This window comes from Maniola hyperantus, chromosome 6 (assembly GCF_902806685.2).
Source record: "Maniola hyperantus chromosome 6, iAphHyp1.2, whole genome shotgun sequence".
NCBI lineage: Eukaryota > Metazoa > Arthropoda > Insecta > Lepidoptera > Nymphalidae > Maniola > Maniola hyperantus.
Window position 1 is genome coordinate 2,281,346 of NC_048541.1, and position 26,484 is coordinate 2,307,829.

Genomic DNA, 26,484 nt, shown 5'->3' on the forward strand with positions numbered 1-26,484 from the left:
TACAAGCAAAATACATAATAATAATTAGGTACAATTTTATAATGTCAAATTTCCTTTCACAGTTTCCACTTCTGATATGATTTTCCTTAAATATTTTTATTTTTCTATGAATCATGATGTAACAAAGACTTGAAAGTTTAATGGTACAAAAAACCTACCTACTCAAGATGTTATGTAGTAGGTACTTATTTGGCGCTTGTTCACCTAATTTATTCTAAGAATTGTATCTACACATCGATTCACGCATTCGAATCAGCAGTCAAATGGTGGTCGATTGAGATGTGAGATAATACTACAGTGCCACTACCATCGACCACAATTTTCTCATTACTAGATATTTGGTAATATAGCCTCGGCTTCGCCCGGGTTGGCAGCTATTTCTGTGTTAATAAGTAGTTAACATCTACCACACTAAAAAAGTTAAAAAGTCCAAAACAGTAGGTATATCTAAAAAATTAGGCGCTGTTGTCATTATCTTGTAGTGTTGCACATAAAAATGTTAGTACGATAGTACGGAACCCTTCGTGTGCGAGTCCGACTCGCATAATATTCGACGCCAATATTGAGAGAACTATTAATATAATTTATATACCGTAGTTTTGAAATAAGCTTAAGATCCTCTGTCCTTCTCCAGATAGTATTAATGTAAGATTTGTGCCAAATTTTGATGAAACAATCAAAAATAACCAAACAATCAACAGTCATTTCAGATATTTTAGAGCCTCAATAGCTCAACTGGTAAAGGAGTGGACTGAAAACCGAAAGGTCGACGGTTCAAACCCCGCCCGTTGCACTATTGTCGTACCTACTCCTAGCACAAGCTTCACGCTTAGTTGGAGAGGAAAAAGGGGAATATTAGTCATTTAACATGGCTAATGTTCTTTTATAAAAATTAAAAAAAAATTATAATGATTCCTTGATTGCTTTTATCGTGCTTATCATTCAAAATCTAAAATCGAGTTTCAATAGTAAACATTGTTTTGAAAGGAAACCCAAACTATAGTAGAGGCATACATCCGTTAATTGAACAAGGATTTAACTCTATCTACGCAGCAACCTCTTAGGGAAAGCCCAGTCGTATATGCTACCGATACATCACCGAAACCCGAACTAGAGTTGAAAAGGATATTGAAAATGTGTCTTAATAATTATAGTATCATCATCATCATCATCTTGATCAACCCATCGCCGGCTCACTACAGAGCACGGGTCTCCTCTCGGAGTGAGAAGGGTTTTGGCCATAGTCTATCACCGCTGGTAGACTATGGCTATGGTAGACATTATGCTGAGCTGTACACCCATTTGGGGTGGTGTCACAGATGTGTTTTTTTTTTAAATAGAAATAGCGGGTAGAAATAGCGGGTAGAAATGGCGGGTCACCTGATGTTAAGTGATTACCGCCGCCCATGAACATTTGCAGCACCAGAGGAGCCGCCGATGCGTTGCCGGCCTTTTAGGAATTTGTTGGTCCGCCCCTTGAATTCTTTCTTCTTCTTTCTTTCTGGCCAAGTGTGGATTGACAGACTTCACACACCATTGAGAACATTATGGAGAACTCTCAGGCATGCAGGTTTCCTCGCGATGTTTTCCTGTACCGTTATAGCAAGTGATATTTAATTATATAAAACGTACATAACTCCGAAAAGTTAGAGGTGCGTGACCGGGATCGAACCCCCGACCTCCGATTAGGAGACGGATGTCCTAACCGCTAGGCTATCACAGATTAATATTATAATTAGTATGGTAAATAACTATTAAAACTATTATTTTACTTTTCAATAACTGTTACTCTACCACTTATTATTACTTATCGTCATCTTCAACCGATACACGTCCACAGCTGGACATAGGTCTCTTGTATGGCCTGAATCCAGTGGCTCCCTGCAACGCGCTGTCCACCTAGAAGAAACTCTGCCAACGCGCCCAGCGCAGCCCAGAGGTTCGAGGTCTCCACTCCAGCATCTTGGTACCCAAGACATATTTTAGACATGCGCTGTACTTTAAGCTGCATCATCACTTACCATTAAATGTGCTAACAGACTACAATCAAGTGTAAGCCTATAAAAACTGTGCTCATAGTACATCGATGATAGATAGGTTCTGCACGCGGCAGAAAGTAATGTACATCGGCGACATCGGTCTTTAGAATGACATTTCGGCTTTGTAGAGTGTTGTCTCTGTCACTAATACCTATATAACGTTTTGTCGCTCTCAACGACATAGACAATGCTCTACAAATCTGCTATCTCCTTCTAAAGGTCGATGTATCTGGTGGGAGGCTTCGGCCGTGGCTAGTTACCACCCTACCGGCAAAGCCGTGTCGCCAAGCGATTTAGCGTTCCGGTACGATGCCGTGTAGAAACCAAAGGGATATGGGTTTAATAAAAACTGCCATACCCCTTCCAGGTTAGCCCGCTATCATCTTAGACTGCATCTTCACTTACCACCAGGTGAGATTGCAGTCATGGGCTAACTTGTACCTGAATAAAAAATAAAAAATAAAACATCGATGATAGATAGGTACTGCACGCGGCAGAAAGTAATGTACATCGGCGACATATCTTTAGAATGACATTTCGGCTTTGTAGAGCGTTGTCTCTGTCACTAATACCTATATAACGTTGTGTCGGTCTCAACGACATAGACAATGCTCTACAAATCTGCTATCTCCTTCTAAAGGTCGATGTACATTATTTTCTGCCGCGTACCGTGTAATATTCTAGTTTAAAAAACTGCGTGCATCCGTAATAAGCACTTTGTGATTCATATTATGATAATAATTGGTGTTGCTCGCGACTTTGTCCGCGTGGAATAAGGTTTTTTAATTTTCCGGGATAAAAAGTAGCCTATGTCCTTCCCCGGGATGTAAGCTACCTCTGTACCAAATTTCATCTAAATCGGTTAAACCGTTGGACCGTGAAAAGCTAGCAGACAGACAGACAGACAGACCGACAGACAGACAGACACACTTTCGCATTTATAATATTAGTATGGATATGGATATGGAAAACAATAACGGATCTGAAATAGTGAGCTGACAATAAAATGAGTTTATAACTAGCATCTAATTCTGTATTCAGAATGTTTATGACGGTTCTGTGTTTCCCAGCCCACTGCTTGGAACTATCTGTATTCCATGACATTATATCATTTCCATACGTCCTGCATCTAACAATAGACCTTTAAGAGGCCGTATGCTGTAGCGCTCTAACGAGTTTCAGCTCGAGTTTTAAATGTGTGCGTGTACCTCACAATGGCACCGTAATCTGCACTCACACATAGACATGGCATACTTATCTTAGGTCGGACAGGCCTATATTGATACTTTGCGTAGTCGATTCCAAAAATTCTAAGCTCTTATAGAACACAATTTTGGATCTTTAATATGTTTTTATTTTATTTTTTTGTTAGATTCATTTATTTTGTATTAAGATGTGTAATAACTTACACAGTTACTTACACATAGGTAAACACCTATAATGGTACATGGTATGAATGAATGATAATCTCATACTAAGCACACTGAATACGGATTCCTTATTTATCAAGTAAGCACTGCTAACAACTACAATATAAGTCGGGTAAAAATAAAAACAGCATGAATTAATTGAATAACAAATAAAAACCGTATTATATGGATACCAAGTACCAACGTCATATAAACAAAACAGTAAACTTTATGGTTTTGTTAGCAGTAGGTACCTGGATGATATCGCGAACAATAGAATAAGTAAAGTAGTTGCATTGTTGTTTAGTTTTGAATAGAGTAAGCTGCGTAGGCCCTTCTGGTCACTACAGCGTCATCGGGGAGGCTGGGAAAGGGGGAGGAGCAAGTTTGATACTACAGTTAAAATCTAGATTAAGTTAGTTATAAACTGCTTATCATTAAAGGAACCAGATTACTGGCAAAGGATTACTACACTGATCCTCACAACAATATGGTAATCTTGGTTCGGAAACATCATTGTGGTTTTGATATACACTCTCAGGTATATCATTGTTTTGATGCAGTTTGCAAATACAATAAAATATGTCATAAATTAAACTGGTACGCACCTCATTTATAGTACCTTTCCGTATATTAAACATAAATTTTACACTTATAATGTACCTTAATTTTATACCTTATATAGGTACTTTATAATTAACTAGCTGATGCCCGCGACTTCGTCCGCGTGGATTCAGGTTTTAAAAAATCCCGGAGGAACTTTTCCGCGATAAAAAGTAGCCTATGTTACTTTTCAGGTCTTTAACTATACCCATGCAAAAATCACATCAATCCGTTGCTCCGTTGCGACGTGATTGAATGACAAACCAACAAAACAACAAACAAACACACTTTCGCATTTCTAATGAGGATAGTGGATAAAAAGTAGCCTATGTCACTCTCCCTCTTTAACCATACCCAAAAATATCAATCCGTTGCTTCGATGCGACATGATTGAAGGACAAACCAACAAACAAACAAACACACTTTCGCATTTATAATAACGGTAGTGATATATTTTTTATTCTATCTATATATTTTTGTTAAGTGCTTATTTTTATGATAATAATAATGAGATAAATAAATCTCTATATCAATAAAGGTCTGCGTGGAATTTTCTATATGCTTTAAAAAATAATCAAAACTAATTTTTAATTTAATTCAAAACTTCACTTGAAAAAATATGCACTGAATTGAAAACCTCTTTTTGATATAATTAAATTAAATAGAACTTCTAGTATGATATTTTAATATAGTCATACCAAAAAAAAAAACAAAATAATATATACCAATTGTATCAAAAACTTATCATCTGTTCAGTATTGATCGGATCTATGTTCATCAAACTGAGTCGGTCGCGCTATGTATTGTTAACAACAGTAATTTACACAAGCTTTGCATGTGTGCGTGAGACTGCGCCCGACAACAACACGTCCTCCCTCGAAGAGCGCTGAGCTCGGTATGCCAGTCGTACTGTCTGCTGCACCATTTTATATGTAAATTTTAAGATACTTTGATAATTTTTTTCGGTCATATAAATAGTTTCTAGAATTTTATTTTTTTACAATTTACGCTAAGTGAATACTGAACTTTCGTGCTATATTTTTTATTATTAGTTAAATTGCGACAAATTTAAAGATATCCGGGTTATTCTAACGCTTACATTTTCATAAATCGTGCGTACGGTTTTGATTTTTTTATCTACTAATTTTGTATACAACGTATAACAACTAAATCCAGGATTATAATTTTGAGAGTGTGTTCATAATATTGGTATTTTTTTTAAGTCGCTTTCTACAATTTTTTGTTATTAAATATGTGGCCGAAGTTCCACTCAAAAGCGCGAAATCAGTAAAACGTCTTCTGCAAGAATTAAGATTTGAATTATAATTTTTAATAAAATTAATGTTTTGTTACCTGTAGTCTATTAAGAAGGGATTGATCTATGATATTTTACCTTTTTTTTTATTAGAATCGTTATATCTGAAGCTTCAATAGTTCCCAAAAAATCGAAAATCGGGCATGTGGCCTCTTAAGAGAAGTTTCCCTAGGTCTCTCCAGGTAATCTCCACACAAACATAGTTTGGTTCAAACCAATCAAACTCAATGACATTTTGTAGAAGTGTAGACACATTATCGTTATCTCTTCACTAGCTGACCCGGCGAACTTCGTCCCGCCTAACAGTCGATTCTTTAATATTTTTTTTATATTTACAATTTTTTAAATTTTTCTCTCCGTAAGAACATCCTCGTACTTCAAGGAATATTATAAAAAAAAAGAATCAACGAAATCGGTTCAGCGGTTCTCGAGATTTGCGATCAGCATCACACTTGGTGATTCATTTTTATATTATAGAAGATTTATAATATAAAAATGAATCACTAAATGTGTTGCTCAAACAGTGTAGCGTCATACGAAAACGAAAAGCCTATCTATCTAAAGCCGCCTCTTTTAACTTCGGGTATGCCCTGTCCTGTGGCAGGAAAAACATGGTCGAGAGTAGCTAAAGATAGAAAGAAATGGCTTCTAATGGAGGAGGCTTTTACCGCCCTGGGCGGTCCTTACAATGAAACCCATTATACTAACATAGTTATTTAAGAATAAGAAACATAGTTTACTAAACTACTAATAATTCTTTTATTTTTTATTTTTTGTCAATTATGCACCGTATTAGTAATTAGAAAAATATTGTAAGGAGTAAATGAAGCTATTTTTTTTTTTTTTTTTTTATGCCATTTCAAATCATAATACTTCCTTTTTGTCTTCATCGAAATCGGATTAAATTAGAACGTACAAGACGTATAGGTACTGAGACCTTCGGGTCGAGGACGGGGGCTCTGCCATAGTAAATTCCTAGTAAGTCGATCGGATAATAATAGCTACAGTGCGCGGCAGAAAGTAATGAACATCGGCCTTTAGAATGACATTTCGACTTTGTGGAGTGTTGTCTCTGTCACTCATACCTAGATATATGACGTTATGTCAACGCTCTACAAATCTGCTAGCTCCTTCTAAATGTCGATGTAGGTACATTACTTTCTGCGGCGGACTGTACATGTTTTGGAGTGAAGGGGCATAGAATAGGTAGGTATTATACCTACCTATTCTTCAATACTTCAATGTTTACATGGTCCCAATATAGACCATATATCTACAGCTATTATAATTAGCGTAAGGAAAAATTCAGACCTTGAAGAGAATGGGTAATTTATTGATCTACTAGCTGATGCCCCCAACTTCGTACGCGTGGATTTAGGTTTTATAAAAATCCCGTCGGAACTCTTTGATTTTCCGGGATAAAACCGTTGCGACGTGATTGAAGGACAAACCAACAAACAAACACTTTCGCATTTATAATAAGGGTACTGATGAGGTGGTATAAGGAGGCGCGACGGCGGGTAGTCTGTATCGCCGCTGCGCGATTTGTTTGTCCCTACCTTACGCTTCACGCTCAGTAGAAAACTTACAGTAGGTATCTATGCGCATACATTTTCCGATATGCCACCGAGTTTCTTGCTGGTTCTTCTCGGTAGGAAGAGCATTCCAAACCAGCGATATTCAGTGACGATTCAAAAGAATTTTTAAAGGTATTTGAAAAATCTTTCTTTTTTCTTTTATGACTGTCGTATGGATTCTATCATTCTAGGGGTCTTATTACAAGATTGTAATCACTAACAAAAAAAAACTAAGTACTAGCAAACGTAAAACTCTAAATTAGAACTTAGGTTGGTAGGTATAGGCAGGCACTAGGTGGGTACCTATCTTAATCTAACCAAAATACATTCGTAGATGTTACCTACTTATAAAAATTACAGCTTTAGGTAGGTAGTAACTTTAGGTGTTTATTATTATTTTGTTGCTATGGCATTAAAAATAATATCTTTCTACCTATCTTTTTATCATTTAGATATTAATAAAAAACTAAATTAAGTTAGCAAGCAAGGCCGCAAACCCAAACCAGTTCGAAACTAAATTGTAAAAGAAAAAAAGCATTTGTAAAACTTGCAAGTTCGCAAAAAGTTGCTTGTCTTGACTCCTGACAAAGTCGTTGTCAAGGTCACCTCGCAAAAAATACACTGAACTAGATGACCCGGCCAGTTTTACTCGATTTCTGCAAAATCTACATACCTAACAGTGTCAAACTCTGGAATTCTCTCCCAGCTGAAATACGTCAGGCGAAATCCTTAAACACCTTCAAAAATCGTTTGAAGAACTATTATGTATCTTTCTATGTAAACAGAATTATGTAGTATATTATAGAGATATGTATATAGGTATATATATTTATATATATTTGTGTATTATTGGAATGTACTGTGTATGTAGTCAAATTTTTAATATTATAATATACCTACGGCCATTTTCGGCTGCCGCACCAACCCGTGCTTTCGTGATTCCTTTTGTCAAAGGTTGCCTGGAAGAGATCGCTTTAGCGATAAGGCCGCTTTTGCATGCTACAGCTATTAGATTAAGATCCTGTATTGTGTTTTTTCAATGTTTACTTTGTGTTGTGTGCAATAAAGTGTAAAATAAATAAATAAATAATACCTATAGCAAAATCTCAAAGAGCAAAATCATTGCTGACTATGGTCCTACCTCTGTGCTCTGGTCCTCATCGATAACAGAAGTAAGGATGGTCCTCAAAGAAAAGCTCAGAGTCACTCAGTGAGCGATGGAGAGAGCTATGCTTGGAGTTATACTCTATGTGATCAAATCAGATATGAGGAGATTTGTAGGAGAACCAGAGTAACTGTCATAACTCAGCGGGTGGCGAAGCTGAAGTGGGAATTGGCAGGCACAAAGTTCGAAAAACCGATAGACGTTGGGGTCCCAACGTGCTGGAATGGCGACCTTGCACCGGAGGTACAGCGTTAGAGGACCCCCACTAGGTGGACTGACGACATCAGACTAGTCGCAGGGAGCCGCTAGATTCAGGCGGCGCGGGCGTGGTGCAAGGCCGTAGCGTGTGGGCCCCACAAGTCCCTACAAGAGACCTATGTCCAGCAGTGGATGTCTATCGCTTGATGATGATGATGATGATGATCAAAACAAGCTTTTTATCTATGAATATTCACTTATAATACCACAAGAGCTTCAAAATTATCGGGTATTTCCCGATAGGTTCGTTGCAAACAAATGAAGGAGTCAAGTTTTTCAGGTTAAAAAATCACGAGCGCGAAGCGCGAGTGATTTTTCCTGAAAAACTTGACGACTTTATTTGTTTGCAGGGAACCTTGAGGGAAATGCCAGATAATTTTGAAGCTCGTGTGGTATTCGGGGGATTATTTTTCCGTCCCAAATGTCGGCCAAAATCTCCAATTTTCACAATTGAATTCAACCTGTCAGTTTGACGTGTGGACTTCAACTACCAGAGAAAATTTTCAAAAAATTATCAGTATAATACCATGTAGGTTGTACCACGTGACGTCGAATGGTGCAATTCTATTGGTCGACATTTGGGTCGGAAAAATAATCAACTTTATTCTATAACTACATTTGAAAACATCTTAGGTTATAGGACATTCAAATGTCAATCTTTTTTAAAGATCAATTAGGTACCTACTTAGTAGGTATTGAATTAGGTACCTACGACTGGTGCCTCCTAGTAAAGGAAGTAGGTACCCTATGCATTCGACGATTCAAAAGTACTTGTAAAAAGTTTAATTAAATAAAAAATATATGAATTTAAATTTCAATGAACATTTCTTGAACAAGTTTTAATAATATTTTTAAGTAGCTTATGCTCGTGGCTTCGTCCATGTGGACTACACAAATTTCAAAACCCCTATTTCACCCTCTTCGGGGTTGAATTTTCAAAAATCCTTTATTAGCGGATGCCTACGCTTTCGCATTTATAATATTATTTTGTATGGATGTAGATAATATTATTCGTCCTCACAGTCCTTGGCCAGTACTTTTGTAGATTTTTACCTACCTGGCAAGGGATCTCTGTTACCTCTCGTATAGGTTACGAGATGAAATTTATGAGACGATGATGATGATGAAAGGAATCGCGACTGATTACAGACTGCAATTCAGTAGCAAAATGCCTGTTACTTAATGTTTGCAAAGTTACTATGAAAATATTTTACCAATAATGTTATAGTAGGCACTTCACATCAAGATAAGAAACTTATATAATAGAAGTGACAGTTCGATCAGAAGTTTAAAGTTCAAACCTTGTTAAAACTTAAACTATGGAAAAACTCTATTCCTAGCTTAACTTGGAATGTGCCAGATCGTAGAGATGCAAAATAAAAATAAAAACACTTTTGTTATACGCAGCAATGCACGGGGCTGCGATTGCTTGTACAGTATGGTATAATAATATTGTAAATTGATGACTTGGAAAGAGCAACCGCCGAGTTTCTTGCTGGTTCTTCTCGGTAGGAACGGCATTCCGAACCAGTGGTAAATTAAACTAGTTAACGATTCACAAGCACTTGTAGTAAATAAGTCTACTTGAATAAAATAAATTCTATTCTATTCTATAGAAATTTCCGAAACTGCAATAGGTAAAATAATTGAAAATATACATAAATAATCAAAATAAAACAAAGTCATAAATTATTAAATATAAATTAATTTATTATCCCTTTTTACATTAAAACCTAATTTTATATACATTAACAATATTATCTTAAACTATTATATTATATTCATTTTTCTTTATGTAGGCGCCTTGGCATCTAGTTCACTGTTATGTTATAGCAAATATTTTGGTTTGTATTTTAAACGTGTCACAAAATCCGAACCTATATTCCCTAAAATTGCGTTGGGACCTACAGGAGACTAGCATGTTGTTTCATCTATTATTTTATTGCATATTATTATGTGTTATTGTTCTGAAGCTTACAACTAAATCCATCAGCGACTATAAAGGCTGTAGGTACATAGCTTTGAACCTATCACCCAAGAAAAACCCTCAGGGAGCCGTGTTATAGGGAGGCGTCATTCTGTGCATTCTTAGGTAGGTATATTCCAAAACCCGTGGTAGATGCATTTCACGATTCAAAAGTACTTGTAAAAGTTTAATTTAATAAAAAATATTTTTATTTTATTTATTAAATTATTATTGTAACTACATTATGCCATCAAATTCATCCACGTGGATTTAGGTTTTAAAAACTCCGTGGAAACTATTTAATTTCCCGGGATAAAAAGCAGCTTATATTTCCCCGGGATGCAAACTATCTCTGTACCTGGATTAACAGAAGGGCCGTAAAAAGCTAGCAGACATACGGACAGACAGACAAACTTTCGCATTAGTAATATCAGTATGAATGCCGGAGCCTCCAAGGCCCTCCTAAATCAAGTACCTAATAGGTATGCAGGACCACTAAGGGATGGTCGATAATTCCGTATAATGAAATCTCTTACCAAAGTATTTTTTTTAAATTCTCCAATGACCAAAACACAAAAATCTAAGACCTTATATATCGCTCCTGGCTATTAGATATAGCAATTTCGTCTGAGTTATACATAGATTCACCAGACGTACCTATTGCTTATGAGTTTGTTTTCAATTACAAAATACATACTAAATTACCAGTTAACATACAAAGTCCATATTTATTAACTGTTTACCTTACTGACTGCCTTACTTTGACAGTAAATAAATTATTTTAGTGGATTTTAGGAAAAGTCTAAAACAAAATAAATAAAAGCAGGAGGAATGGAAAAACCAAGCACGTGCGTAAATGGCACATGTTTTAGACTTAAGATTAAATAAAAACTTAAGCTAAAATGCTTCTGTACATTAATTTACTAAAATAACAATCACCTCTATATACTGCGCACAAAAGGGTCATTTCGAAAAAAACATTTTTGATGACTGCATCATTCTTTTGCTTATAATTGGATGGATGGATAGATCAGTCAGTCAGTCAGTCAGTCACCTTTACCTTTTATATATTTAGATTTTGCTCCTTTTTGTGCGTAGTACATACATGTAGTTGTTTAATAACTTATTCATATTGCTAACGAAGATTATTGTGAAGCTTTTATTTTAGCAAGATTTATAGAGTTCTGAGTCAAATTACTTTGCGAAATCGTATTTTTTTTTAGAAAGGAGTAAGATTAGTAATTTTCGATCGATCGATTGATGAAAAGAATCACACTCAAACAGAAGTCTACAGTACAGACTACAAAGTTTCAATAATAATTTTAAATAAAAGTTATATAAAACTTTAGCCCAGAATATAAGTGATAAAATAATCAAAGAACATTGACGTATGAAGTCATTATGAAGTAGGTACATACGTTCTCTATGTTTTGGAATATGAGCTCAGGTAAAAAGGCATTGTGTTTTTAAATCCTAAGACAAAACATAATTTCTAAAATGATCACATATTATATCTGCCACCTATTTATTATATATCAATTATAATATATAAAATAATTCCAATGATATAATTAATATTCTTAGCAAAAAAAAATAGTTTTCCAAAACTGTAAGTAACAATTTAATTATTCTAGCTGAACTTTTTAATTACTAATGATAAAATAACATACAAATAAATATGCAATAAATCCAGCTGCTATTTTTCAAAGAAATACAGTAAATATTGGAAATCGATTTAATTATCATATTCATTGATCGATTTCAATCGAAATAAATCAAAGTAATTTTTGACGTCTGGTCCAAAATTATTCAATTTTCTGAAAATTTCAAAAGTTCTACTCTCTTTTGAATTAAGCTTATCAATGACGTCACACACGCACTACTTATAACTTCAGGCTTTTTCAAATAGAATCTGTTTAAAACTGCAACCCTGACAAAATCTTCTCAGCTTATAAACAAATTTCGTTTCTCGCGTTATTCCGTTTATTCACGCTAAAAGAGCCAACTAGAGTGTATAATCGGAAACGTATATCTACCCATCTATCCACCTCCGATTAAAAAAATAATGAACCGGGGTGGATACCGTATACATGTTTTCGAGTAGATATACACCCTAGGATTGCTGTTTGAAGTTGGATAAACGGAATGAACCGGTATCTCATACAACTAGCACTTGAAAACATTTATACGACAAAGTTCTTTCGAATTTTCTTGTATGTTACAAAAACTCAGCGAAACGCACTGTCCAAACAGCAGATTCCAGTATAGAGTAACGTACGAGTATCAAAATTAAATACATTCAGCCACAATTCCGTTATCGTTGTGATGATAATGATAAGTTTTTAATTGGCAATGAACCAATATCCCTCTTTCCATTCCAACTGAGCTTCTGGAAATACATACCACAATGAACGGGTGAGGTTTGAACCTTCTACCTTTCAGGTTTCGATTTGCCCCTTAAACATATTTTAGCTATTGGAGCAGGCTAATTCAGTTGTACGAAATTTCTTTATTAAATTAAATTGAAAAGCCTAAAATTAATGTCGTCCTTTTCACAATGTCCTATGCAGAAAAAGATGGCACTAAAGTTAGTTTCAAGATTTATGTACAACGGAATTAGAACTATTTTCGCGTCATAATCTAAAACATAAAGCCCACTCGTCACTCGCGTGCAAATCGCTAGCGAGAACCCGCGAACGGCGCAAAACAACAGCGTGAATTACGAACTTGGATAGCTAGATACCGCAAACATCCTGGCGTACCCGAAATTTTAGTTAAATACCTATTTTATTTGCAATCCTCTGTCAACACTATCATTCCTCTTTCAAATACGAAAATCAACCGCCTTTCCTGTCAAAGTTTGCTGGCTTACTGACGATTGGTGATTGAATTTGTGATCACGCATTGTGATCATCACTCGCGAACGACATCGTAGGTAGAAAGAAATAGGCACGGTTTGTTTCCCATTATTTAATGAAAATACGGCATCTAGAAATCCTAAATCTGTGGTAGTAATGGTTGTTTCGCACCGATCATGGTCTTTTGCGCCGCGATTTGCACGCGAGTGTATAGCGGGCATAAGATGAGGCTCCTAAATTAAAGCGACTATTTACAATATTGAGCACTCGCAACACATAGTGCATACTATGACACTTTCGGAAAAGTTTCGAGTCCATGGCAGTTCAGTCCAACTTTCAGTCCACGGTGGAGTTAACCCGAGCCGTTCGTGTAGGCATCTGTGGCAGCCACCCGGCCCGCGCGGAACACGCTCTGCACCGTCTGCGCAGCTCCCTGAAACAGAAAATGCAAGAAGTCAGAACCAAAGCCTTTGCAGCACTGCACAGCGCCGCTGTAATGCGGTCCGGCCTTAACGAAGAGAATTTTTTTCTCTCCCTTCGGAATGGGTGACAGCCTTTATCAAAGAGTTGCGGATGCTTCAAAGATCTCATGATTGAAATTTTCTTGGAAAATAAATAGGTATGTGTAAGAAAATTGTAATTGTTTGTCAGTCTATTTGATTGTGCAAACATCAAACAAAATCACTGGTGTACTATTTTTGATCCCTTTTTCAACTCCAGCAAAGTGTGAGGCCATATTATTTTGGCGAAAATTTTGCTGGTGGTTCTTCTCAGTAGAATTTGCTTTCTGAACCGATGGTAGTCCTGAAGTTAAGTTTATCTGACCTACGAGTACCTACAAATGGAACAAATATTTTACATTTTCAGTGGATATTTTGTCAGCTATTACTAGAATAAGTTTTATTGCATTAAATCTTCAGAAACATGAGAAATAATCGACAGTAGAAACTATCACTAACGATATAATTTAATTTAAAAAAGGAAACAGTAAAAATTTAGAATGTAAAATACTTAGATAATGGCAAATCGTAAACCTAACGTCTTAACCTATACAAACACGTTAAAATTTAGTAGGTGATGATATTGCTGTTATTAAAGCTTATATTAATATAGATTAGGTACCATTAAAACTTACTGATCAATTTTCATACCGGCCTGAAATTAAAAATCTGCAAAAATTTGGAAAATCACCACTGAAAAAATCGTCACAAGTAAATGCCAATTATTCTGCAAAACAAAAGTTCTATACTTAAAACTTGAAAAAGATCATCCATTGTTGTTGTTCTACATTACATTATTGTACTTATACTAAATCAGAGATTTTTGCTTTTATCAAAGTCAAGTACATCAACTAGATGTTTAAAAGTTGTATCATAAACGTTAATTTTATTTCTTGGGACACGACTCTAATAAAATTTAGCATATAATAATAACATAATTTTTCGATTTCTAGATCCGTTTGTAAAATATGTTTTACAAACGGATCTAGAAATCGAAAAATTATGTTCCCACACCCACAATATTTTTAAAAGACCTATTTAACGATACCCCACACTATTGGGTAGACGAGAAAAAAAAATCCATCCCCACTTTACATGTAGGGGAGCTAGCCTAAAAAAAATATTTATCAAAATTTTATTTCAGCACTTTGTCGGCGTGATTAATATTTAATTAAACCCATGCCAAATTACAGATTTCTAGCACTAATAGTCTCTGAGATTAACCGAGGACGGACGGACAGACGGACGGACATGGCGAAACTATAAGAGTTCCTTGTTTACTACGGAACCCTAAAAAGGTTTACACATCATTACCTGTAGAGCAGCTCCTAGGAACTGTGAAAGCGCTCTCGTCATATTGATAGCTGCCGACACAAGTGGCCTAGTAGGTTCCTGTTCCGAAGTTACTACACTGGGAGGCTCCAGAGGTATCTACCACAAGAAAAATTTGCATAGTAAGATTAAAACAATTTAAGATATAGAATAGGTATTGTTTAACCCATAGCCAAAGAAAAGTTTTTAGTCATAAATCCAGAATCAATGTTAAAAACGAAAAACTACAAATATAATAAAATTTAACACAAACAGTTAAGTAAGCTAAAGTTAAAGATGAAATATAAATGAAGAAACTAAACAACAAGAAATGAAAATAAAAAGAAAACTCTTATTTTAAAATCGAATTAATAGATTAGTTGGTGGGAAAAACGTTAGTTCTAAAAAATTACACATTAATAATTAGGTATATACACGATAAAATATATACAACCATGTTTTAATTGTTTTAATTGTTAGTGTTAAATCTTTCACCAAAATTAAGGAATGATTGAATATTTTATTTAAGTTTTTAATTCGAATTTTATTTACTACAATATTTTTGTACAAATTTTATATTTTTTTTTAGTTTTGTAAATGTTAATAAATTATTTATCACAAGCCTCTGTCTTTTAGTAACTTTCCATAAGCACATAAAATATATTGTTTATTATGTTAATCCAACGCAATTTGATCGTTTTATAGTTAGATAAATTATATAGTGGAATTTGTGGATTTATTATTATCAAAATAAGATGGGATGTCAGAATATTAGGGTAAGCGTTTAAGAATATAGTATTAAAAAAAGTAGTAGGTATTAAAGGTATCGTGTTAATGTTTACGAGGAGGAACTTACATTTACTTACCAAAGGAACATTTTATTAACACAAACACTCACGTTATTTACATATTGCACACTATATCAGGAAGTTTAAGCGCTTTTTATACAAAAGTGTACAAATCTTATTTATTTACAACATTGGTGCAATATAATTTTATTCCCTTTTTAACTCCCACAACCTTTATTATATCTAGATCAGTAAGTCCAGTGTTAGTTTCTATAAGGTTTACTTACACGCAAACATTTCAATCAGGAAATTGTTTTATTAAATGATTTTACAAACTAATTTGGTTTATAGGACTCTTATTTACTCTATTTCTGTAAAAAAGTATTCTTTAAATACAATAATTTGTGCTTATCATAACTCTGGCAAATCACACAATATGTATTATTTTATAATGTTAAAAAGTGCATCCCAGTGCAAATTTGCTATTATGTGAAATCACAAAATATGGTGTGTTAGTAACAATAATACACGATGAAAGTCTTCTAAATTTATTAGAATTTTGAAATATATACTTTATATTATGAACACGTATTACCTATTATCTAACAATAATATTTACACATGAATACTACATTCTAACTAAAATATGTATTGGAAATTTTGATTTTTGCAAACAATCTATACCTACTGCGAAAAATATTAAGATTTTTACAAGCGATGTGGCACAAAAAATACGTATCTAAAAATAGCCAATGAAGCAATTTTATAATAAATAACTTTCTTAATTAAAACTAACTAAACAATCATTTTACTCCGCCTTAGGTCTTAGTTTTATGATGTTAGTTTTCTATACAAAAAGGAACACAACAAATATCATTAGAAGTCGGAGTTATGAACGCTGATCTTGCGTTCAACTATTGATTTTTCGACATATTTACAAATAATACTAGAAAATTCTGTACAAAACATTAATTAAAATATAAACATTGCCTTAGATTAAATCATAAATACAGCGAAAGTTAGGGTGAGTTTAATTTATTTAATACATTTAATCTAAAGCAAAGTGTCCACTAGAAAATAAAATTTACAGAAGTCATTCTACAATAAATTGCGGAAGTTACTGAAAAACTTCCAGAAATTGAGAGTTGTTGAGAGCTAGTTGAGATCTTGCTGTGAGTGTTTATATGGTGCTGCAAATGACTTACCAGAGCTGACTTCTGCAAGTTTTAGATCTAGTAGACACTTATCATAAGGCTAGGACCCTTCACCTTATCCCCAATCACACAATTTAAGTAAAAGAGACGTGAAACCCACTCTGTTCGACGACGGCCTCTCGTCAGCGTTACCAACAAAAGGCCCAGAGCCAAACCAATTGACTCTAGAGCTGGTTGCTTCAGAAGGTGTCACTGAAGGTCTTGCTGATGATGCAGGCCTTCTGTTAGGTCTTGGTTCACCAGAGCCAGGAGCTGTCTCTCTCCACTGCTGCCATAGCCATGCAAGACCATCTAAAATTGGTCTTCTCGGTGCTGGAGGTAGCGGGGGTGGTGTCGTCGTACGTCTAGCCTTCGGCGTCACTACCACTTGGTTGAGTAAAGCCTATGAGGTTATAGTTTTATTTAGAGATTATTTGATTAAAAATGGTATAATGAAAAGTTTAATTTACACTTAAGTTAAATGTGTAAGTAAGATGATATAACAAAAACAAGTATGGTAAAGTAACAAAAGGCATTCAAAAGCATTGCTAAAAAAATATTGCTAAATAAATTAGAAAATATATTATAAAGAATTTTTGAAATTACAATAAAGATCGAAAGCAATAACTTACAGAAAGCCGAAGTTGTTCATCTAAAGAACTTGCCGTTGTTGGTCCAAAACCTTGCTCTTTCAATAGTGCCGCTAGCAAAGCATCATTGCTATTTCCGTACTCAGTACTCAACGAAATTGATGATTTAGTTGCTTCGGGCACCATACCAGCTGGTTGAGCATTTATTAATTTCTTTAACGCTTCATCACTTGTCTGACCTAGAACAGTATTTCAAAAATGTTTATAAACATTGTTAACAAATACTAATTTACAAATATTTCATTTTATTGTACTCTCGTGACACAAAAACCGTATTTTTTCGCAGGGACATAGGACCAACACATAGAGACTTCACGATACCTGAACTGTGGAAAAGGACTATTACCTATCTTCAAAGACTGAAAATTCTCGGAAGCAGTGCCAATTGACGTCGTTTAAGTAAAACAGGCAGCTTCAACTGTTGAAGACCAAGACCCTCCTTGAATCACTGAACTAGCGAAAAAGGTTAAAATAAAATACCTGTGAGAGCAATTTTTCCTTTCTGCGTAGTAGTTTCTTGTGCATCTTGTAGCTTGATCAATGTTTGTAGTAACTTGGCGTCATCTTGTTCATTTTTGAGATCATCCTTTACCGCTATTTTCGCTCCATATGGTTTGTTCGTTGTTGTAATTATAGCATTATTTGAAGGTCTTTCATTATTAACCACCTTCTGGAAAATATAATAATTTATTGCTAGTTTATTATTATTTTTATCAGTACTTTATTCTTTATTGACTTCTAGGAATGTAAAATAAAGCCGCTTATCCATGTTATACATGCTTTTAACTTCTTGGATCTTCTATACATTTAATGTGATTTTTACCATAATTTAAAACATTACCCGAGGATGGTTTAGGTATATTATCTAAAACACAAGGGCAAGCTGGGGCAAATCCGAGTTTTTTTGCTGGTTCTGCTCATAAAAATAGCGTTCCGAACGTTTGACGATTGACGATTCAAAACCACTTGTAAAAGTTTGTTTGAATAAAAATCTTTCTATTTTTATTTCCATTTCAAATCAGATTATAATCATTATGAAAATGTGGGATAAAACTTACATTAATATTTGGAAGGGTTGGAAGATTTAGTTTGGATGGATCTTGCCCAGTTGCCTTCAATAATGCTTGTAATAGTTTTGTGTCTTCTTCGAATTGTTTGATGTCTGCTTCTAATGAAGGCGGTATCTGCGGAGTCGTAGTCGTTCGGTGTGTCGTAGTCGTTCTTCTGGTAGTTGTTGGCCTGGTTGTTGTCGGCCTAGTAGTGGTAGTTGGTCTGCTAGTTGTAGAAGATTCTCCATTCGTACCACCTTGTATCTCATTTAAACTTCTTTCGACAGCCAGTGCAATGACTCGGTTAGCAAGCGCTGTCTCTGGATCTACCTCGCCGTTTTGTGTGCTTAACACAGATTTCTGCAAAAAATGACCAAAAAATTTACACAAGATCTGGCTCGATGTTGATCTATCCATACTTTCATACTACTATTTATTACTAATGCGAAAGTGTGTGTGTCTGTGTCTGTCTGTCTTCCTGTTATCTTCTTACGGCGTAACTGCTGAATCAAGCTTGAACAGCTTGCATCCTGATGGTTCTAGAATATATTTTTATCAAAAAAAAAGAAGATTTTACAAAGATCCTAAATCCACGTGGACAAAATTGCAAGCATTAGCTAATCTAAATATGTATATAAAAGGAAAAAGTGACTGACTGACTGACCGATCTATCAATGCACAGCTCAAACTACTGGACGGATCGGGCTCAAACTACTGTTTCGCATGCAGATTGCTATTATGACGTAGATATCCGCTAAGAAAGGATTTTTGAAAATACAACCTGCATGCATCCCATACTTCTTAAAAGATGTAGCAAGCAATTAGCCATTCCTTTAACTCTTTTGTTCCGATTGTCACTGAGCTCTGGTGTTTTACCAAAAACGTGGAAACGTTCAATTGTTGTACCTATCCACAAAAATGGAGATAAACACAACATACGTAATTACCGGGGTATTTCCAAGCTATCAGTTATTCCTAAACTTTTCGAAAAGATTATTTACGATTCACTATTCCCTGCAGTACGGCCACTTTTAACACCATCACAACATGGGTTTATAAACAAAAGGTCTACAGAAACTAATCTTTGCGAATTACTTGACGTGACTTTGGATTCAATGGACAAAGGTTTTCAGGTTGACGCCGTGTATACCGATTACTCTAAAGCATTTGATAAAATTTCACACGAGATATTAATAATGAAGCTAGTAGCGATTGGTATACACGGTGACCTCTTGAGATGGCTCACATCGTATTTAAGGGAGCGAACCCAGGCGGTTGCTATTAAGGGTTTCACAACTACATTTGTCCCCATCACTTCCGGTGTACCTCAGGGCTCGCACCTTGGGCCATTGCTCTTTAATATCTTTATAAATGACGTCGTAAAATATGTTAAACATTGTAATATACTATTATATGCTGACGACACCAAAATTTTTAAAGTTATTAGAACGGTAAAAGACTGCCAAGACCTGCAGGAAGATTTAGATCGGATTAGTCAATATTGTACAAATAATGGTTTAGAGATGAATGTAGATAAATGTTGCACTATTACCTTTACAAGGAAAAAGAATTGGATTTACCATAATTATTACTTATTTGAAAAACTGGTACGCAGAGTCAATGAGGTGCGAGACCTAGGGGTTCAGCTGGATAGTCGACTATTATTTGATTCACATTTAACTAAAATTAGAAATAGAGCGTATAAGATGTTAGGATTTATTCTCCGTCAGTCAGTTGATTTCAAAAATCCAAATACCCTCGTCTTGCTTTTTAATTCATTTGTAAGATCTCATTTAGAACATGCTTCTACTGCGTGGAATCCACAGTACGCTGTTTATGTCAATATGCTAGAATCCATTCAACGTAAATTTTTAAAATGTTTAAGTAAGAGATTTAATTCCTTTAGTATCACTGAATTAATCTCTTTAGAGCTCAGGAGGGAACACAAGGATCAAATCTTCTTGTATAAAATTGTAAATGGTCTTATTGACTCCCCTTATTTACTAAGTAAAATAACGTACTCTGTACCGCGATTGTCCAGACGGAATGTAAAAACCTTTAGTCTTCCACATATTAACACGAACTATGGCCATAATAGATTTTTAGTGAGGACATGCGATATATACAATAAGAAATATGTACAATTAGATCATTTTCAACACAAATTTGGTAAATTTTTAGCTGAAATAAAAAAGTTTAAATAATTATATGTAGGTTTAGCACGATTAGAATTATATACTTTATTTGTAACCACTTCATAACAAACTAACTTATTATAATTTAATTTAATGTAATTACTAACCTAACTAACTCCCGCACAAAATTAAATAGATATAATGTAAATGAGTGAACACTTAATAGGCATATGTACAAACTAGAAATAAGTAGCTAAGTAAAAATGTAAAAGCTGTTTGTGTTCCATAATAAAAAAAAAAAAAAAAAAAAAAAAAAAAAAAAACCCATAAGGGGGTAAAATAGGGGGTTGAAATTTGTGTAATCCACGCGGACTAAGTCACGAGAATAAGCTGGTATACATATAAAGGCAGAAAGAAACTGACTAAATGATATCAAATTACAGCTCAAAGCGCTAGGTTTAGAAACTTGAAATTTCGCATGTAGGTTCCTATTTCACAGCCCTCCACTAAAAAATCCAAAAATATAACACGAGTGAGGTTTGGACGGGCCAGCTAGTCACATAAATAAATTAATAACCTTACCAAATTTTGTAAGAAGAGCAAATCTTCTTCATCTGAAAACGTGGACGTACTGGGCATCTCAGTTGTTACAGTAAATCTGGCTGGTAGAGCTCGTCGAGTTGTAGTTCTGGAACCACCTATATTACGTATAGTTGTAGTCGCTCTTTCATTGAAGGGTCGGAATGTAGTAGATATTCCGATTTCTTCAGTACTTGACTGTTGTGGCTGCAACGTAGAAACAGTGGTAGAGCCAGGATTGAGAGAATTAGTGAAAACTGGCAATGTCGTATACACAGGTCGAACATTTACAGGAGTTGTTGGATTCGATCCTAAGGACGTGGTCAACGGATTTGATGCAATCCTAAGATTAGAAGTACCTCCCGATATTATTGGTAAACTACCAGTATTCTGTTGGCCAGTTGCTTGTAATAGTGCTTGTAGAAGCCTTGTGTCTTCTCGCAATCTCCTTAAATCATCATCTAGTGTGGATGTTCTGACTGTTGTTGGAGGGTTTGTTGTCGGAGCCTTTGTTGTTGTTGTAAACATCGTTGTTGTAGGAGCCATTGTTGTTGTGGTCGTTGTCGTTGTTGTTGGTGCCATTGTAGTAGTAGTAGTAGTCGTCGTCGTCGTTGTTGTAGTTGTTGTTGGTGGCGGTGTTTGTGTAGTGGTTAATAGTGCCGGTGTCGTAGGGATGGCTGTTGCATCTGTAGTAATTGCCTTAATATTATTCAAAGTTGGTAAATTAAGATCAGCAGGATTACGCCCTGTCGCAATCAAAAGAGCTTTCAAAAGTCGTGAATCTTCCTCAAACTGACGAATATCTTCCTCAATTGATCGTATTGTTGTACTTTGTGTTTCCTTGGTATTTCCTGCACCTAATAGGATTGCTTGCAATAGTTTAGTGTTATCTGTTAATTGATTATTTTGTGTAGCTTGATTTGTACCACTAAAATCATTTAAATTTTTCGGTCTACGTTCAAGTTGTTGTAATATAGCTTGCAATAGTTCTGTATCTCTTTGATTTGCAGCTGTAGACTGGGAAACACTTGCTGTAGTTTGTATAGTTGCTGATCCATCTGTTGTTGTTAATACTGGTGTAGTCACAGTTGGTACTGCAGTTGTAATTGGTAACCACGAAACAGGTGTTGTTGTAACTGAACTTTCACTTGTTGTAACTGAAGGCATAATAGTTTCTGTAGTGGCCGGTGCTGATGTAGTTGTTAGAGTAGTTGATGTAAAAGTAGTTTCCACTGCAACTGAAGTTTCTGTGTTGCTAGTAGTTGTTTGAACTGGGGTTCCAGATCCCAGTGTATTTTGTATCATAGCCGTAAAATCATTGATATTTATATAATTTTGTTTCTGTGTTTGTGTATTAGATTCTGTTGTTATTGTTGGTATACTTGTTTGCATTTCATTTGCTGTAGTTACTTTAGGCATTTTTGTGGAAGCTAGTCTTAATACATTTGATTCTTGAGGGGATGCGGTGACCTCATCTATAGGTATAAATTTAAATACTGTTTTCCCATTTCCATCATCAGGCTTTTCTGTGCGGATTTGTTTTGTCTGTAATGGAGCAATAAGTTAATTTCATGTTTTATATTATCCATTTACGTTTCGGTAAGAGAAAAATAAGAAAACTGAGTTTAAAAGAAATAAACCCTCACCACCACTTACCTTTAAGAAAACTTAATATTTGAGTTAATTTTCTTAGCACATGCATTATATTATTATGTTACTATATTTTATTAAGTTAATAATTATAATCGTATGAACTTATGAAGGTTGTGAAAGACGAAACACTATTAGTCGTAAAAAAGCTCATGATAGGATTATTGAAAGTGTAAGAATGTAATGTCAGAACTTAAGTAATGATTATACCTCCGGATCGATATCCAGTGTTAATATTCTTGGTTCACGAGTAGAACTTGTCATTGAGGATATGAACATCTCCTCTTTAGTTGCCAATGATATGCTATTAAGCAGAATCTCATCGACAGAAGGTAACATTGTAGTTGTGCGTAAACTCAAAACATGCGAGGCAGTGCTTATTTCAGCAGGCGGCTTATTTGTGGAGGTAGTTATACCCAATGAACTGCTATCTTTTATATTAAGTGCCGATGAAGAAATCTGCAATTATGAAATAGAAGGTTAAGCCTTGCCAGGTTATTAGAGGATGCAGTTAAGGTGCATAAGGCACGCTCCGTTTACCAGAACCCCACCATCACCATCACTTTTGTGCTATTGGCACTACATACTATGCAGATGAAAATTAAGCTCCAAGCACAGCTTTCAAGCTAAACAACAAAAATTAATACCGTATTTTGTAGGTTATTTACAGTGTCGGTGGTTAATTTATTTTCCGATCCGTTATTTGAGGTGTCTGTGGAGGTCACAGTATTAGTGGATACTCGGATAAGGTTAGACCGCGGTCTGACAATGGCCGGAATGTTATGGATGGGGCTGTATGGATTTCTTAAACTCCATGGACTGATTGGTAGTATGTCAATTTTTTGCATGATTCGTGGTACTCTAGTTCCATTAGGGAATTTTCGTATTACAGTGTTATTTGGTAGTACGCCGTAAATGATATATGGACTCGCTTCTGTTAATGTTTCCAGTGCATCATCGTTAGGATCTTTACGTACCACTGTATTGTTAGGCAGTATTCCAAAAATGACATAATCTTTTTTCGGAATGGGTGGTGGAGTTGCGACGTTGAGTTGTTGGCTAACAGTATTAACACCGTTCGAGTTTGTCATATTTGGAAGTGCGACTGTAGTAGTTTCAATACCTGATGTGGTTGTAGTTTCTAAATTGTTTTCATTTGTTACACTTGACTCTGTCGTAAGTTCTACCTCAGCTGTAGTTGTTTCCAGAGTACTCGTTGTAGTTGTCTGTATTATTTCTGCATTTGTTGTTGTTTCTACTAAATCCAAACTTCTAATTTTGCTTTCAACTGTTGTTGACTCAGCAATAGCCATAGAAGTGGTAGTAGAGAAAGCATCAGCTGTTTGACTAGCAGTTTGAGAAGCCGTTGTTTCAATATCTAATTGTCTAGCTGGAGTGGTTTCAATTGGAATTGGCGTTGTTGTCATTACAAGACCTGCTTCAGTTGTTAGGAAGGAAGGAAGGGTTGGGTTTGAGAATAAATCTGTCGTCGTTATAGTATTTGTAACAGTAGTAGAAGTCGGTACATCACTGTTTCTAATGTCAGAATCAATCGTTGTAGTGGTTTCTGGTCTCATCGTATTTACAATCTCAGTCAAACGGTTTGATAACGAAACGTTATTTTGATTTGTATCATTTATTAATTCCGTCAATGAGGCATTTGCAATCTCATCATTGTGATTACGTATTAAGTCTTCGATCATTTTTAATACTCGTGCTTTTTTAGACAATATCCATAGCTGAAGCCGCGATAGTTGACTTGGATCTTGTATGTTATCAATATTGTCTAATTCTTCTAATTGTAAGGATTTTGATAAATTAGAGGATATATTGGTTATATTTGCATTATTTGAATCAAAATCATTTAATTCAAAATTTGTAAGGAATGGGACTGGATCAGGTTTGTTAGTAACTTCATTCACACTCAAACTCGGATTGCTATCAGCATTTACAATAAAAACGCCTAATCCAGAAGTACTAGAAGGCAGAACAGTATTAGATAAAGTAGAGGTAGGAATCGTATCAACATTTTGTATTGATTCAGAAGGCGCTGGTATCACATTATCCGAGTTTTCCTGTGAAGAAAAGCCATTTACAGCAGGGGCCGCTACTGTTGTAGCAACTACTAGTTGAAAACTATCCTTCTCCGTGCTATTTACAATATTATTAATTCCTACATTTTGGAGGATATTTTCATTTACAATATTTGAACTATCATTACTGTCGATTTGAATGTTTTCAGTATCTTTGATATCCTCCAAACTGTAAGGTGTTGTATCTGGAATAGAATCTATATCATTTCGTAAGCTTCTACTTGATAATTTTGGAATAATTGTATCAAGTAATTTTACCATATCTACAGAAAGTCTAGCTTTACTATCATCGTCCATATTTTCGATAATACTTTTAATATTATCCGATAACATGCTTGTTAGTCCAGAAGAAACTAGTTTATTATTAGATAAAATAAGATCGGACACTTTATTATATACCGTTGTTGGGCGGTCAGTCGGTGGCTGAGTTGCAGTAAATACGGCTGTCGTTCTGTCTGTCGTTGGATCAGTATCTGCATACAGCACTTTTATAGCAAATGGTCTCCTAGCGGAAAAAGGTGTAGTGGAAAGAGGAGTGGTAGAGGGAAGTGTCGAAGGTGTATTCACAGAAGAAGTTTTTTCATCTTCATTAATTGGTGATGGTGTAGCAGTTCCCCCAACCAGCACACGGTTAAACACATTTGGTGTAGTTTGTTCATTTTGTACAGGATTAGCAATGGTGTTTACAACAACTGTCGAGGTGTCTTGACTTTTTGAGCCTTCGACACTTTTTACATTAGTATTGCTACTCACGCCGTTGAGAGTCAGTTTAACTTCATTATTAGTGTTTTGGTTTTGCGGTGCTGAAGTTGTTGAGGAGATACGTGGTTTAGGTGTGGACGTAAGTATGTCAGCTAGAGCATCAAAAATTGATACTGTAACTGAGGGTGAATGATTTGATGCCTCAACATTCATGACTTGTAACGGTTTTGCCAGGTTCTCGGATAGTCTGAGGTCAGCTGACATTGGTGGACTTGCAGTTTTAGTGAAAGAAATTACGTTCATGTCTGGCCCTAATTGTGTTTCTTCTCCCTCTACCTGAAATAAGAGTTCATCTCACCCATAAATATAGAAAAAAGATTTGTAAATATTACAGTAAAGAATTTTTAATGTGATAATAGGTAACGAGAACCCCAGGAAAATGTGCGTAGACCAAAGCCTCTTTATTACTTTTGGATTTATGAAAATTAGACAGAAAATAGTTGTAAATTAGAGAAAAGCATAACTGATGATTATTGAAACAAAGTTTAAAATTAGTAAAATAATTATTTATTAAATCATATAAAAATAAACAGTATTATCTTTAAATAACTTTCACTGCTGTAGTGTAATACTAGTATCATGCA

General features: G+C 35.1%; 1 protein-coding gene across 2 annotated transcripts in view; it reads right to left on the reverse strand.

Annotated features, from left to right (window-relative positions):
- Nucleotides 1-10,086: 10,086 nt before the first annotated feature.
- The window catches only part of LOC117983173 (mucin-2-like), a 109,193-nt gene continuing 92,795 nt past the window's right edge, over nucleotides 10,087-26,484 (reverse strand). Inside the window, exons 8-16 of one of the 2 annotated variants that reach the window (XM_069499220.1) lie at nucleotides 24,023-26,176; nucleotides 23,256-23,504; nucleotides 21,399-22,940; nucleotides 18,691-19,041; nucleotides 18,113-18,302; nucleotides 17,615-17,811; nucleotides 17,104-17,385; nucleotides 15,005-15,121; nucleotides 10,087-13,623 (exon numbers count right to left, since the gene is read on the reverse strand). In XM_069499220.1, coding sequence (XP_069355321.1) covers nucleotides 13,543-13,623; nucleotides 15,005-15,121; nucleotides 17,104-17,385; nucleotides 17,615-17,811; nucleotides 18,113-18,302; nucleotides 18,691-19,041; nucleotides 21,399-22,940; nucleotides 23,256-23,504; nucleotides 24,023-26,176 — 5,163 coding nt within the window. In that variant the 3' untranslated portion in view covers nucleotides 10,087-13,542. Of the gene's footprint in view, nucleotides 13,624-15,004; nucleotides 15,122-17,103; nucleotides 17,386-17,614; nucleotides 17,812-18,112; nucleotides 18,303-18,690; nucleotides 19,042-21,398; nucleotides 22,941-23,255; nucleotides 23,505-23,692; nucleotides 26,177-26,484 lie in introns of both variants that reach the window. The other variant, XM_069499219.1, reaches the window with a different exon arrangement.